The 15,366-nt window shown below is 40.4% G+C and overlaps 1 protein-coding gene across 1 annotated transcript in view; it reads left to right on the forward strand.

The window, feature by feature from the left end:
- Positions 1 to 655: 655 nt before the first annotated feature.
- SHFL (shiftless antiviral inhibitor of ribosomal frameshifting) overlaps positions 656 to 15,366 on the forward strand; it is a 28,449-nt gene continuing 13,738 nt past the window's right edge. Inside the window, exons 1-3 of the mRNA XM_089486220.1 lie at positions 656 to 754; positions 13,515 to 13,656; positions 14,904 to 14,947. Coding sequence (XP_089342346.1) covers positions 722 to 754; positions 13,515 to 13,656; positions 14,904 to 14,947 — 219 coding nt within the window. The 5' untranslated portion in view covers positions 656 to 721. The remainder of the gene's footprint in view (positions 755 to 13,514; positions 13,657 to 14,903; positions 14,948 to 15,366) is intronic.

Raw genomic sequence — 15,366 nt, forward strand, 5'->3', positions numbered from 1 at the left:
GGATGGATTTGGAGGACCTGGGCAAAGCAGTAGAGGACAGCGGGTCTTGGAGCTTTCTGATCCACAGGATCGGCATGAGTCGGAACAGACTATAGAGCATCTAACAAAACCAACAGTTTGTCACGTGCTCTTGCAGTAAAGGTAGCACACAGGAGGAAAAGCAACTCATTGGAGATGTGGGGCTGGAGTAGAGTGATGAGGATACTGTGGACAGCCCAAAAAATGAAACAACTGGATCCTTAAACAGATCAAAGCTGAAATCTCCCTGGAAGCCAAGATGATCAAACTGAGGTTGCTGTACTTTGGCCACATCATGGGAAGGCGTGAATCACTAGAAAAGACAATAATGCTAGGAAAGGTGGAAGGATGGAGAAAAAGAAGAAGACCACATGCCAGATGGATTTAGTCAGGGGGATTTGCAGGACCTGAGTAGAGCAGTGGAGGACAGGGGGCCTTGGACGTGTCTCATCCATAGGGTTGCCATGCATTGGAACACACTGGAGGACATCTAACAACAGCAACCACAATGCTCTGCAGTCTGCTCTTGCAGGGCAATCCCTCCTCCCTCCCTTCAGGCAGGGAAAAGAAAGTGAAACTACTCTGCAAGGCAGGACCTCCTCTTGCCCTCCTCCCTCTGACTGCTTCTTGACTTGGACCAAGCTCAGAGTCTCAGGCAAGAGGCAGCTGATGGGATCTCTGCTGGGGTCTCCCCTTCCCAGCCATGGAGCAGAGAGACAGGCAGGAGGAGGTGGAGGTAGGTGGGCGCCCTCCTCCTTGATCTCCCTCTGGAGAAGCCTTCCACGTCCTTTTTGGCTTATGGAGATCTAAGGCAGTGGTACCCAAACGATGCTCTAAGGGAATCAACGTGGCTGACGTTTCTGGGAGCTGAAGTCCAACATTTCTCTTAAAGGGCACAGTTTGGAGACTTCTTTCCTTTTTTTGGCAAGATTGTTTCAGAGAGGATTTGCCATTGCCTTCCATTGAGGCTGAGAGAGTGTAATTTGCCCAAGGACAACCAGTGGGTTTCTGACCTGGGGTTTTCTTGGCAAAATTGTTTCAGAGGAGGATTGCCATGGCCTTCCCTTGAGGCTGAGAGAGTGTGACTTGCCCAAGATCACCCAGTGGGTTTTTGTCCTGGGGTTTTCTTGGCAAGATTGGTTCAAAGGGGGATTGCCATGGCCTTCCCCTGAGGCTGAGAGAGTGTGACTTGCCCATTATCGCGCTGAAATGGGGGGTGGGGGGAGAGAAGGGAGATGGTTTGCAAGGTTGGCTTGGAATAGCCTCCTGTGACCAGGGAGCTGTTTACCAGTTACTAGGGAGGAGGGCAAGCATACAGAAAAGCTGCCTCTGGGAGATCAGATCCATAATCCTTAGAAGAATGACATATTTAGGGACTGCAAAAGCCAGACGCCTCCTTCAGCCATGCCCCCCCCCCTCCTCCTCTTCTTCCTGCTGCTGCTGCTGTTGTGTGCCTTCAAGTGTTTTTGCCAAATTATGGCAACCCTAAGGCAAACCTTATAATGGTGCTTACTTGGTAAGTTTCTTCAGAGGGGGTTTGCCATGGCCATCCTGTGAGGCTGAGAGAGTGTGACTTGCCCAAGGTCACCCAGTGGGTTTCAGGGCCAAGCCAGGAATTGAACCCTGGTCTCCAGAGTTGTAGTCCAACACTCAAACCATTGCACCACACTGGCTCTCGTTGTTGCTGTTATTGTTGTATGTCTTCAAGTCATTTTCAATTTACGGCTGCTCTAAGGCAGTGAACTCTATCATGGGGTTTTCTTGGCAAATTCTTGAGAGGGGATTTGCCTTTGCCATCCTCTTAAAGCTGAGAAAGTGTGACTTGCTCAAAGTCACCCAATGGGTCGACATGGGCCAAGACGGGATTTGAACCCTGGTCTCTAGAGTCCTAATCCAATGCTCAAACCACTACACCAGGTTGGCTGTCATCCACAAATATCATATTATCTGGCATTTGGGGGGGATGCTTTTTGTTGAGTCCTCAGAGGTAACTTTTCCAAGCTTGGCATCTGTGTCAGGACTTTCTTATTAACACGAGAAGCTGGCAGATAAGGTACAATCCTCATTCTCTGTCTTCCTCCACTTATCAGAGGTACACTGCCTTTGCACCTGGAGGTTCCACTGAGCTACTCCAGAATAGATCGTGACCAAGGCTGGATCTGCACTGCAGAAATAATCCAGGTTCACACTGCTTTAACTGCCATGGCTCAATGCTGTGGAATACTGGGAATTGTGGGCTCAGAGAGCTCCACTGAACTACAAATCCTAGGATTCCATAGTATGGGGCCATGGCTGTTAAAGTGGCATCAACCTGGATTATTTCTGCAGTGTGGATGCAGCCCAAGCCTGTATCCTCTTTCAGAACCATATAATAATGGATGTGTCTAGTGTGGGTAGGGGCTGCTGGCACCGTGTCCCTTGGTTTCTCAAATAAGAAATGTTGCAAATCAGCCCCTGCCCAAATCCTACATGTACAGTCGGCCTTCCATATCCATGGATTTATAAATCCAAGAATTCAACAGTCTATACCTTGAAAAAACCTGGTTGGGAGTGGCAGCTCGGCAGACGTGTTCTTCAGAGGCTCTGAGGAACAGTCTCTCCACCGGCGCTTCCCTGCATGCAGAGACCATCGCAAAACAGGGAAAACTCCAGGTACGGCAGTGCTCTGGACGAAGGAGCTCAGCAGTCCCCTAGAAAGCCCCTTCCCCCACTCCAAAGCGAAGGTTTTGAGATGTGTGTGAGAGAGGAGAGCGAGAGAAGGAGACTTGAAGCACCAGCGCCTGTGTGGGATGAGCCACAAGCGGCTCTTAGAGCTTGCCTCCCTTCTTTTTAATAAGCAGCATTAAGATAAGGGAAAGAAGACAAAATTGCTCAGCTACTGAACTGCCTTAATTGTCTTCAGTAAAATCTCCAAAACGGAAGAAAATCACATTATTATTTAGCAAATTGATGAAATAGACTGAAACACTGAGAGTCTGGCAAACTCATTTGATTTATTAAGAAGCAGGAATTGGCTGGAAGTAAAAGAAAGGCATTTGAAAGTCTGATAAAATATCAAAACTTTATAATATTTATATGTGTATTTGTATGTGACTCAACTTGGAGAAAGTTACAAGCCCTCTCAAAGACTTTAAAAAGATACTATGTAAATAAGAAAGGATTTGGCAACAACGGCAGTTGCTTGACCTACTTACCACTTTTTTCTTTCCCTTGCTTGTTAACTCAAGCGAAGCTAAACCAAGCTCAGCTGAAGCCAAATAGAGAGAGGCCAAGCTACAATAACAGTGCATGCAGACCTTTAAAAACTGCGCAGTGAGGATTTGTTTTTCCTCTCTTGTTTTTCTCTTTATGAAGCTGACAGTGATAAGAGATGCTGTCATTTCGGCTCCTCTAAAAAGGAACTAAAGTGAGAAGCTGTACTTCAAGAGAGAGAGTAAAAGGAGAAAGAAAGAGAAAAGGAAAGAAAGTAAACAACTGCAAGACACAGGGCAGAACACGAATTGACATCTGGTGATTAAGCATCCCTCGAAGTGAAGAGTGTGAATATAAAGGAGACGGATAGAAGAGTAGGAAACAGAACAGTAGGATCCAGAGCTTAAATTAAACTTCCAGGAGGGAGAAAGAGAAATTAAATAGAAGAAAGTAAATATAAACAAACAGATAAAGTTAAAGAGAAGACCCAAGGGGAAGAATGAAAGAGAAAGATCTCTAACATCTCTAAATAAGACAGAATAAAATAGAGATTCCAGGAGAAAAAGAGATAGTCAATTTGGAGTAGTTAAGGCAGTGCTTTGGAGGAGAAGTAAAATTCTGTGGAGAAGAATTAGGTATAGGGCTAAGGGAAACACCAAGATACAGGAAGAGAAAGAACGAAGTGAAGCTTGAATCGGCTTGAAGCTTGAACGAAGTGAAGCTATAGAGAGGGCTCTAGAATAGAATTGAGATTCAGGAGATTTAAGAGATATGAAGGAAATATAAAAGATTTTTAGAAGCCCAGACACAGAGGAAAGTTCAGCAAACACTAAAGAATAGCAAAGAGAGTTAGAAAACTTCAGCAAGAGGCTAGGGATTATAAAGAACATCGAGGAACGAACCCATATGATCACAGTAAAGTGACATCAAGACAACACAATAATATAATAGACACCTTAGAATCGACTATAAGATTAAGAAGACAAAAATGAACACTAGGAAAACCAAGATAGAATCAAGCCAACAGAGAAGACCTTCTTTTGGATCTGGCAGCTCAGAACAGACAGCTTTACTGGAGGAACTAAAAACACTTTACTACGAAATAAAGGAAGACATGAAGGTGATGAAGAGAGACATGAATGCTATGAGAAAAGAAATAAAACAAGAAATACGTCAGGAGATAAGAGCAGAATTAAATGACATCAAGGACTCCATAGGAAAAGTGGAGGAAGATATATCTCGGATGGGGAAAAATATGGATAACTTAGAAGACAAGACGGAAAAGATAAACAAAAAAGTCAGCGATTTCGAAAAGAATTATGAGAGAGATCTCGATGAAAGAGCACTGCAAGATCTAAAACAACGGGAAAACTGTATCAAAATTAGAGGTTTAAAGGAGAAAGACAACGAGGACCTATATGAATACCTGACACCGACATTAGCAGAATATGTAGGAATTGAGTTAGACAGTTTTGAGATCGAAATCAGTAAGATGTTCCGCGTTAACTCTAAAATTGCAAAACAAAAAAGGCTCCCGAGAGACGTTGTTGTATATTTTACAAGAAAAAAAATGAGAGACCAGATCATTCAATTAAACTATGAACAAAGTCTTGAAATGGATGGGGAGGAACTTGTTATTTTGAAAGATGTCCCTTTGAGAATCTTGAGAAAACGGAATGAGTATAAACCATTGGTGGAGCTACTGAGAAATAACGACATTCCCTATAGATGGGATAGACTAGAGGGGGTGATATTCAGATATAAATTGGAGACGTTTAGGATCAATTCTACACTGAAAATGAAAGACTTTTTGAGAAAATATAAGAAGGAATTGGAGAAAAGAACAGACAATGAGGAAAGGGAAAAACAGAAGGCAAAAACGGGAGAAACACCAGATTCAGAACTTTGCAATGAAGAAGAACATAATGAAGAAGTCAATGAAAAAGATCCAGAAGGAATTCAAACCTAAGGTAAGAAAGCAATTAAGAACAGAACTATCGATAATGCATAGTCTGAAAATATTAACTTGGAATGTAAGGGGCCTGAACTCCCCACAAAAACGGGGAAGAGTGAACCATTTTTTACTAAAACAAAAAACAGATGTGGCTTGTCTTCAAGAAACACACATTAAGGGAAAAGATGTGCGACTCTTGAAAAATAGTAAATTAGGTAATGAATTCATTTCAGTTAATGTTAAAAGAAAAAACGGTATAGTGATGTATGTCAATAATAAATACAAGGCAAAAATGATATTCAAAGATGATGATGGGAGGTATTTAGGGGTTGAGGTAATATTTCCTAGTGGACCTTGTTTGTTGGTTGGGATATACGCACCTCTGGATCATAAAGAACAGTTTTTCAATATGTTAAATGAAGAACTCTGTAAAACTAACTATGGAAAAATCATGATATTGGGAGACTGGAATGGAGCTGTGAATCCAGAGCTGGATAGGAAATCTGATAAAAAGATAAAAAAGACTCAAGGCAAGTTACCGAAATCCTTTGATAAACTCATTGAAGAACAAGCACTTCTGGATATCTGGAGATATAAATACCACAATTCTAGAGACTTTTCTTTTTATTCTGACCGCCATAGGTCTTTCTCTAGAATAGACATGATGTTCGCTACAAAAGCTATATGTAAAGATGTTCACAAAATGGACATTAAACCAAGGACTATATCCGATCATAGTCCTATATTGGCAGTATTAAGAATAGGGAAAGCGGACTTCTCTTGGAAATTGAACTTAAACTTGCTACAGAAGGAAGAAATAGTGGAAAGAGGAAGACAAGCTTTGAAATATTTCTTTGAAGAAAACTTAAAAGAAGATATACCAGTAACCACGGTTTGGGACACCTCTAAAGCTTTCATAAGAGGCTTCTTTATACAACAGAACTCCATATATAAAAGGAAAAAGAAAGAAAAGCTAACTAATTTATGTAATACATTGCACCAAAAAGAGAAGGAACAGCAAAGTAATCTCAAGAGTAAAGTCATTAGAAAAGAAATCAATACAATTAAAAAACAAATTGAGATACTAGAGAATGAAGAAATACAGAACAAAATAAGATATATGAAACAGGCACATTTTGAACACGCTAATAAACCAGGTCGATGGCTAGCTTACAGATTGAAAAAACAAAGAGAAAGAAATATAATATCGGAAATCGAAACTAAAGATTCAAAAATAATAACGGATCTAAAAGGAATCAAAAAAGAGTTTCTAAATTTTTATTCATCTCTTTATAAAGAAAATCCTGATCAAGATGAGGATCTAGAGAAATTCCTTTAAAAAACTAACTTACAAAGCTTTAACGCTAAACAAAAAGAGATACTCAACGCTCCTATAACCACGGCAGAAGTCACTGAAGCGATTAGAAAAGGCAAAAAGGGGAAATCCCCAGGACCGGATGGCTTCCCAATAGAATTTTATCAAACTTTTGAAGATCAAATAATCCTCCCCCTGAAGTCGACTATGAACGCACTGGGTAGGCACAAACTCCCTGAAACATGGCAACATGCTAATATCACACTTATCTTAAAAGAAAACAAGGATCCCAGGAACATCAAAAATTATAGACCTATATCCCTCCTTAATTCCGATTACAAGATCTTCACCACAATACTGGCTGATAGATTTAAAAAAGTCCTATCAGACTGGATAGGAAAAGAACAAGCGGGCTTTTTACCAACAAGGCATATTAAGGACAATACAAGAATCATCATAGACACTCTCGAATATTTTGAACAACATAATGAGAAGGAGTTGGCACTTGTCTTCATAGATTTCGAGAAGGCCTTTGACAACGTAAAGTGGAAAACAATTTTTAAAATGTTGGAATATGTTGAGGCTTGTTTCCGAATTCAGGAATGGATTCGAGAAATTTACAACAATCAGAGGGCTAGGCTGCTAATAAACAACACCAAGTCTGATGAGTTTGTAATAAATAAAGGAACGCGGCAAGGATGCCCGCTATCCCCACTTTTGTTTATCTTTGTACTTGAGACTCTAAATCAGCTTGTAAGAGGAGAAACGCAGATCAAAGGTATAAAGATCAAAAAAGAAGAGTACAAGATGAGATGCTTCGCAGACGATGTAGTCTATATTTTGGAAAATCCTTGCGATAGCATAAAGCCTTTGTTATATATCCTAGCTGATTTTGAAAAGAATTCTGGATTAAAGATTAACAAAGATAAAACCAACATGATTACTAAAAACCTGAAGGGAAAAGACATAGAAAATCTAGAACATATATCAGGATTTAAGGTGGTAGAGAGTGTCAAATATTTGGGGATTGTGTTAACAAGCAAAAACATCGACCTATATAAGAATAATTATGTTAAAATGTGGGGAGATATTAAGAAAGATTTAGAGAAATGGGCAAATATTCAACTTTCATGGTTTGGAAGAATATCTGTTAATCAGATGTGTGTTTTGCCAAAAATTCTTTTCCTGTTCCAGACGATTCCCATCTTGCATTCTTTCAAACCACTTGATAAATGGCAGAGCGTTATTATGGGATTTGTCTGGAACAGGAAGAAAGCCAGAATTAGTAAAAAAACAATGTGCGATAAAAAGTCTAGAGGAGGTCTGGGGGTGCCTGACTTAAAATCTTATTATTTTGCTGCGGCTTTATGGTGGCTTACTGAGTGGATAACTCTAGAAGATGTACACCTACTAAATTTAGAGGGAGAGAATCTCAGATTTGGGTTCCATGCTTACTTATTTTACTCTAAAGACAAGGTGCATAGAGCATGTAAACATCATGTGTTGAGAAAAGCTCTACTAAAAGTTTGGGAAAGATGGAAAAGCAGACTCAGTAACCAGATTTTACAATGTTGTTCCCCGCATGAAGCCTTCTTTAATAGAGAAGCCATTCCCACAAAAAAATGGCTTAGATACTCAGATTTAATAAAAGACCAGCAAGGAGTCTTGATGTTTAACACTCAAGAAGAACTGAACCAATCAGGGAGTAACTGCCATTGGTACCTATTTAGACAACTTAAAGAGAGATGGAAGCTCGATATGGCAGATGTGGGAATAGCAAAAGAAAAAACAGCCTGGGAAGAACTAATTAGCAAAGTGAATAGGAAGGCAATTGCGAAATTTTATGAGCTGATCCTTTCATGGAATACTGAAGAAGAGCCTATTAAACATAGTATGATCAAATGGGCTCAAAATGTGGGCCATAATATTTTGTATAAAAACTGGGAATACATCTGGAACAGGGGGCTGAAATATACTGCTAATCAGGACCTGAAAGAAAATGTATTCAAAATGGTTTATAGATGGCATCTTTCCCCTCATAAAATCTCTCTGATCTATAAGAAAGTTAGTCCTATATGTTGGAAATGTCAAAAAACCACAGGAACTTACTACCACATGTGGTGGACCTGTGAGATTGCAAAAAAATATTGGATATGTGTACACTCTTACCCCGGGATACGAATGCGCCGCGATACGAAATTTCCGGGTTACGAAAAAAAAAATAATAAAAAATATTTCCGGGTTACGAAGGTTATTCCGGGTTGCGAATAAAATTTTGGTGCTTTTCGGCGCTATTTTGCACGGAATCGCGGCTTTTCCCCATTAGCGCCTATGGCTTTTTCGGCTTACGAAGCCTTCCGGGTTATGAAAATGGCGGCGGAACGAATTAATTTCGTAACCCGGGGGCCGAGTGTATATGAAATAATTGTGAAAGAGTTTAAAATTTCAATTCCTTTCTCCCCGGAAGTGTGTTTATTAGGGATGTTTGAAGACACTGCACCTGTGAGATACCGAAGATTATTATTCTACCTATTTACATGTGCAAGAATTGTCTTTGCTAGCTTCTGGAAACAGAACTCCGCCCCTTCAATAGAGAAATGGTTAATGAAAACTCTTGAATGGCGGAGTTGGATAGAATGACCTCTTGGATCAAAGGGAAAAGTGAAGAACAAGTAATAGAACAATGGTTACCATTTAAGGACTATATTAAGAGAAGATGGCAAAATATTTTGCTAGTCTGATTAAAAATCACGCACCATTGGAAGATGGGACTAAATAAGCATTCCCATATCTAAGTTGCTCTGGAAGCAGAATATATTCTTCCTTGGAAGTTAACTAGTGTAATAGAAGAGATTTTTACCCCTCTCTTTCCTTTTGCCGCTTTTATTTAATATATGAATTATGGAAACAAATATACTGTGTTAAAACTAGAAGCTTTATTGTAAATACAAAGGAGCTATCTGTTTATACTGGAGGGGGAGACATATGGAAAGTCATTTAGAATTTACATATTGTATAAGATAGAGAGGAGTTTGCATAGCAACAGTCTATTTAAATAAAATTATAACTAAACTATAGTGAGGCGCCCCAAAAAGAGACGAGAAAACGTAAAGGTACAGTCTTCTTAGAATTACACCTAGGGAAGTTTCATACCCACCTTTTGTTTGGAGATCAATGTCTTAAAGGGAAAATGGAAATAAGACATAACATAAGAATCCAATACTGGAAGATGAAGTTAACTGAGTAATAGGAAGCACCTTTATGTTAAATGTTATTTTAGTCATGTCAAGGAACTATTTGTTTTGTCAATGTGAAATATGTTGTTTGTATATAAGGTTACGTGCCTCAATGTATAATGTGTATAATGTTGTATGAATGTTTTAGTGATTGTTTGAAAATGAAAATAAAAATTAAAAAAAAAAAAGAAAAAAAAAGAAAAAATATTTTTAAAGTATTAATTCCAAAAAGCAAACCTTGGTTCTGCCTTTTTATATAAGGGACACCATTTGATGGCACCGTTGTATATAACGGGACTTGAGCATCCACGTGAGAGGCAGCATGGCGTAACGGATTGAGTGTTGGACTCTAGAGACCAGGGATCGATTCCTAGCTCAGCCAAGAAACCTATTGGGTGACCTTGGGCAAGTCACATGCTCTCAGCCTCAGGGGAATTGCCATGGTAAAACCTCCTCCAAACCAATCCTGCCAAGTTAAAACTATGAACGGTTCACCTTAGGGTGGCCATAAGTCAGGAATGATGTGAAGGCATACAACAACAATGAACATCCACATATTTTGGTATCCGCAGGGGGTGTCCTAGAGCCAAACCTCAGTGGATACTAAGGGCCCGCTGTATAGGACTCTATCTTGGTGTGAGTGAAGGCACTCTGTTTATGGACAAAGGTGCTCTCTTCATTAACTCTGCTTTAGGGTGGCCAACAGGCAGATGGGGTTGAGCTGCAGTTTCACTTGACGTTTTCCTGAGATATTATGCCGGCTTTCATCCTTTAACTTTTGTTGTTGTTGTTGTTGTTCTTGTGTGCCTTGAAGTTGTTTCCGACTTACGGTGACCCAAAGGCAAAGCTATCACGGGCTGTTCTTGGCAAGGCGTGCACAGAGGAGGTCTGCCGTTGTCTTCCCCTGAGGCTGAGAGAGTGTGGCTTGCGCAAGGTCACCCAGTGGGTTTCATGGCCAAGATGGGAATCAAACCTTGTGTCATAATCCAGCACTCAGACCACTGTACCACCCTGGCTCTCATGCGTTATGCTGTCTTTCATGCTGTAACTACTCTTGTTTACTTAAGTTTTACTTTGAGCTTTGCTCTATGTCGGAAGGAAGGAAATTCTGGTGGGTTGTGAAATAGGAGGGCAATTTTGGTGCTCATAGTAACTTTAAAAATAAAAACATTTTTTTTTATAACTGAGGGCCTTTTAATTTTAATTTTATGTGAAAAGCTCAGTGGCAGCCCAAGTTCACCTTCCATCTGAAGCTGGAAGTGAAGTTCCCTCCCACCAGCCACAGATGCTGGTGAAACATTAGGAATAAAATCTTCTAGAACATGGCCACATAGCCTGAAAAACCCACAAAAAACTATGGATGCCGGCCATGAAAGCCTTCAACTTCACATTCCCTCCCACCCATTGCATTGGCACCAGTACACTTCCAAGGAGGATGCATGCAACTTGGACTCGCAAAAGCAAGGAGCTGCAGCACACCTCACTTAATCCTGCCCAAATCTTTACAATATCAATACCAGGGGCACAAGCAACTCTAGCCACTGAAGGAGGAGGACCCATTTCTGCCCTTTGTTGTTGTGTGCCTTTCAAGTAATTTCCAGCTTGTGACAACCCTGTTATGGGGTTTTCTTGGCAAGAGTTGTTCAGAGCAGGGGTTGCCATTGACTTCCCCTGAGGCTGAGAGAGTGGGACTTGCCCAGGGTCACCCAGTGGGTTTCCATGGTTGAGCTGGGAATTGAACCCTCGCCTCCAAAGTCACAGCCCAACCACTATGCCATGCTGGCTCTTCTTCATCTGTGCCTTTGCCTACCCCAAAAGAGGATGATGTGATGGTAGGTATGGCAGATGCAGTGAAGTCCTTCCCACCCCCAAGGAGTAGTACGAGATGGAGACAACAGCAAATTATCCTATACACATCCAGCACCATCTGGCTCCTCTGTATAGAGCAGTGGTTCCAGATGTTTTGGACTTTAGCTCCCAGAATTCCTTACGATTGGCCATGCCGGCTGTGACTTCTGGGAACTTAAGTCTACAACATCTAAAGGATCAGACTTTGGGCATCAGTGGTATAGAGTCAACTGGTCCTGAAATGCCCTACTCTGGCTATATCTGCACTGCAGAGATAATGCATTTGACACTGCTTTAACTGCCATAGTTCCATGCTATAAAATCTTGGGATTAGTAGTTTGTTATGGCACCAGAGCTAACAGAGAAGGCTAAATGTTTGACAAAACTAATTCCTGGAATTCCATAGCATTGAGCCACGGCAGTTGGTGTCAAATTGCATTAATTCTGTAATGCAGATACAGCCTTCTTCCACAAGGAGAAAGTCCCCAACAAATGTTGGAGAGAATCTCATTGAGGCTGCATCTGCACTGCAGGAATAATCCAGTCTGATGCTGTTTAATTGACACACTCATTTTAAGAGGCAGGAAGCTGCCCCAAAGCTGCACTCCAGTCCTTAGGACTAGAGAGTGGCTTTTGCGTGGCCTCTGGCCTCTTAGGACATATGCATAATTTAAACAGCATACCTCCAAAGTGACCCGAAACAGCTTTATTTTGGCCTATCTGTTTGGGCCCATAAATGCTCTCAGGTGTTTGAACCCTGTACCTTACTGAGGATTTCCAATTAGAGTAGACCCACTGAATTAATTGTTGAATGGTGAGTCAACACATAGGTAAATCCCACTGATCCAGTCAGCCTATTCTAGTTGAGATTAACAATAGGATTTAGGCCAATGTGTGCAGCTATAAGGCTCTGGCAATTCCATCATTTGAAAGGTTGCTTCAATAATTTCGATTCTATAATTTGAAAGTTGTGTTGTTGTTGTTTGCATTCTGCTGTTTCCTCTGCGGCTGAGTGATGTAATGTTGCTTCACAGGGTCATGTTTATCTTGAGCAAACTCTGGGGTGGGGGCAAAGGTACAGAGACACTCCCTTGTGCAATTCTGCAATCCGGGAGCACCCAAAATTAATTCTTGTTTGCCAAGAGGACTGGGTGCCAGGTGATACGGGCTGAAGTTCTTTATTTATAAATTACCCACTCACTTCCCTGACATTATTTTTTTTATTAATTTTTAACACAAACTAATCGACAGTCAGGATAATATACAACCAAAGATAAAGAAACTGGGAGAGGTTGGAAAGAAGAAGGAGGGAAAAAAAGGAATATATAAATAAAGGAAAGAAAGAGAGAGAGAGAGAGAGAGAGAAAAGAGAAAGGAAAACAAAAATGAAAAAAGAGGTGCAACTAATACACAATAGTGCTCTTCTGAGCCCCCCAGTCCTGACAGTAATGAAAAGAAAAAAGTATTACTCTGTCATTACAGATCCAACTAAATAAGCCTACTAAAATTACTAATAACCATAGCCACAGATTATAATAATAAATATATTTGTAATATGATATATTATTATATAATAAATATAATATTACATTGTTAGATTTCTTATTGCTCAAAAAGTCCATACATGGTTTCCAATTTTTCAAAAAGTCTTATCCTTTCAAGACCCCGGTCAATCTGGCCATTAGACTCAGTAATTTTAACAATCTATTCTTCCATCATCATTGCTTCAGTCCATTTCCAGCTTTGAGCAAACAACCACCATGGTCTTCTTCTCACTTCAGAATTATAACGTTACAATACCTTTTTTATCTACATTAGCAGAAGCCTAGAGTTTGTTATTTGGTGAAGTACTACACCTCCCTGTCAGTGAGTTGGGCTTTAAGATGAAATATGATTATGCTTGCTTTTTAAGTTTTTAATTATTGCCTCTGGTCTCCTCCTTGCAATGCAGCTCGAGAAAAGTGTCCGCAGGCTACGAGAGAAATTCTATGGGAAAGTGAGCATCCCAGATGCCGTGGTGCTGATGCGGATGTTCTGCAACAACCACGACATTGCCTGCAAGCGCATCATCCTCTGCAAAGAAGAGCTGGACGGTGAGCCAGATCTTTGGCCTGTGCTTTGTTCTCCTGTGCTGAATGGAGGAGGGCTGGGATGGATGTCTGCAGGTAGAGAGCCAGAACTATAAGACGCAGAGAAGCCAATTCAGAGCAACTTGGAAAAGTTACTTATATGAACTACAATGCCCAAATTATAGTTCAAATAAGTAACTTTTCCTGATTCCTGGTAAGTATACAATAATCTATGCAGACTAGGATGATAAATGAAAAACCCAAGAAAATATATAGTCTGTTAGAGAATTCAGAATCTCACCTAAATTTTTGGGGGGTATCTTTGCACTCTGTACATCCCTGGACCACTCAGGTGGCAGATGAAGAGTCTGAATCCGAGAAGAAGAGTGCCTATTTATGTTGCTTGTATCAGAAATTATATTTGAATGAGGAACGTTCCAACTCATCGTTTTGTCTAGATTGTTCTCAAGTTGACTTTGACTTAACAGCAACCCTATTAATGAGCAACAGCTAAGATCTGTGGTCCTCAACTGTCCTGCTCAGGTCTTGCAAACTCAGGGTTATGGCTTCCTTGACTGAATCTGCACACCTGTAATGCAGTCTCCTTGCAGTGTGAAGCTTTCTCATTTTTTCTCTTTTAATGGATTTTTGTTCTCTGGAAAGAAAAAAGACCAAGAAGCGGTCCTTTCGCAGACTTGTCAATTTCTCTTGGAAATGGCAACTTCAGTTTGATACAGTACATTAATAAGTGATTTGCTTCTCCTGTTAAAATGACATCAAAGAAATTTAATTTCTAAACATTATTTATGGGAAAGAAATGAAATGGTGAAAATAAAGATGCAGCCATGGCCAGCCAAGAGGCATGGTGATGATCTGGCTGACTCTCCAAAAACTTGGCTCACTTCATAATAAAAAAGCAGGGGATTGTGGAAATTGAGTTTCTCTTCCAGGGTAAATGTAATTGGAGTCATCATCATACTCATCATCATCAACTTTCCTTTGTAAGAAAAAAAATAAATGGGAAAACATGGGGGATTAAAAATGAATAATTATTGTGTATGGACCCTGCTGGAAAGCTTGAGGGAACAAGCCATAGTGATTCTGCTATAAATCTTTGTTTGGAAGCATTCTTATTCTGTTCAAGTGGTTTAAAACCTATACTGGGTGCTTTTCTTTAGATTAACTGGAGACACTAGTTGTCTGTATCTGCTCATAAATCGTGTCACATTTTCACATTTTTGAAACATGTTTTTTTTCCCCTTTAACCGTAGATGCAGAAGTCAGAGAGACACTCAACAATGATCCTGTGGCTTCGGTAATGCTCTCACTGATTAGCTGAGATTGATAGCTGGGGAAATGGATGAGCAGCCAGGGAGCAACTTCTAAAGTGTATCTGTGAACACTGAAATATGGAAAGGTATAGAAGCATAACTGGGCAGGAATGGCAGTCAATTGATATGGCATAAGAGGAGCAAGAAATACATGACCATCCAGATCTTGGTCTGCAACTACCATAATCCCTCACCATGGGTTTTGCTAGGCTGGCATGATGGTAACTGATGTCCAACAACATCAACATGGACCACACATTCCCTTGCACCATGTTCTATATAACATTCCTGCTGTATTTTATTTTTAAAAAGAAAAACAGCCATTTACCACAAAAAACAATTATATGATTTTAAGGGAACTGGATGATGAAGGACAGGGTAGTCACTCATATAGCTCACAATT

This window comes from Sceloporus occidentalis, unplaced genomic scaffold (genome assembly GCF_023333645.1).
Source record: "Sceloporus occidentalis isolate IW3139 unplaced genomic scaffold, rSceOcc1.0.p SCAF_1, whole genome shotgun sequence".
In the NCBI taxonomy this organism is placed as follows: Eukaryota; Metazoa; Chordata; class Lepidosauria; order Squamata; family Phrynosomatidae; genus Sceloporus; species Sceloporus occidentalis.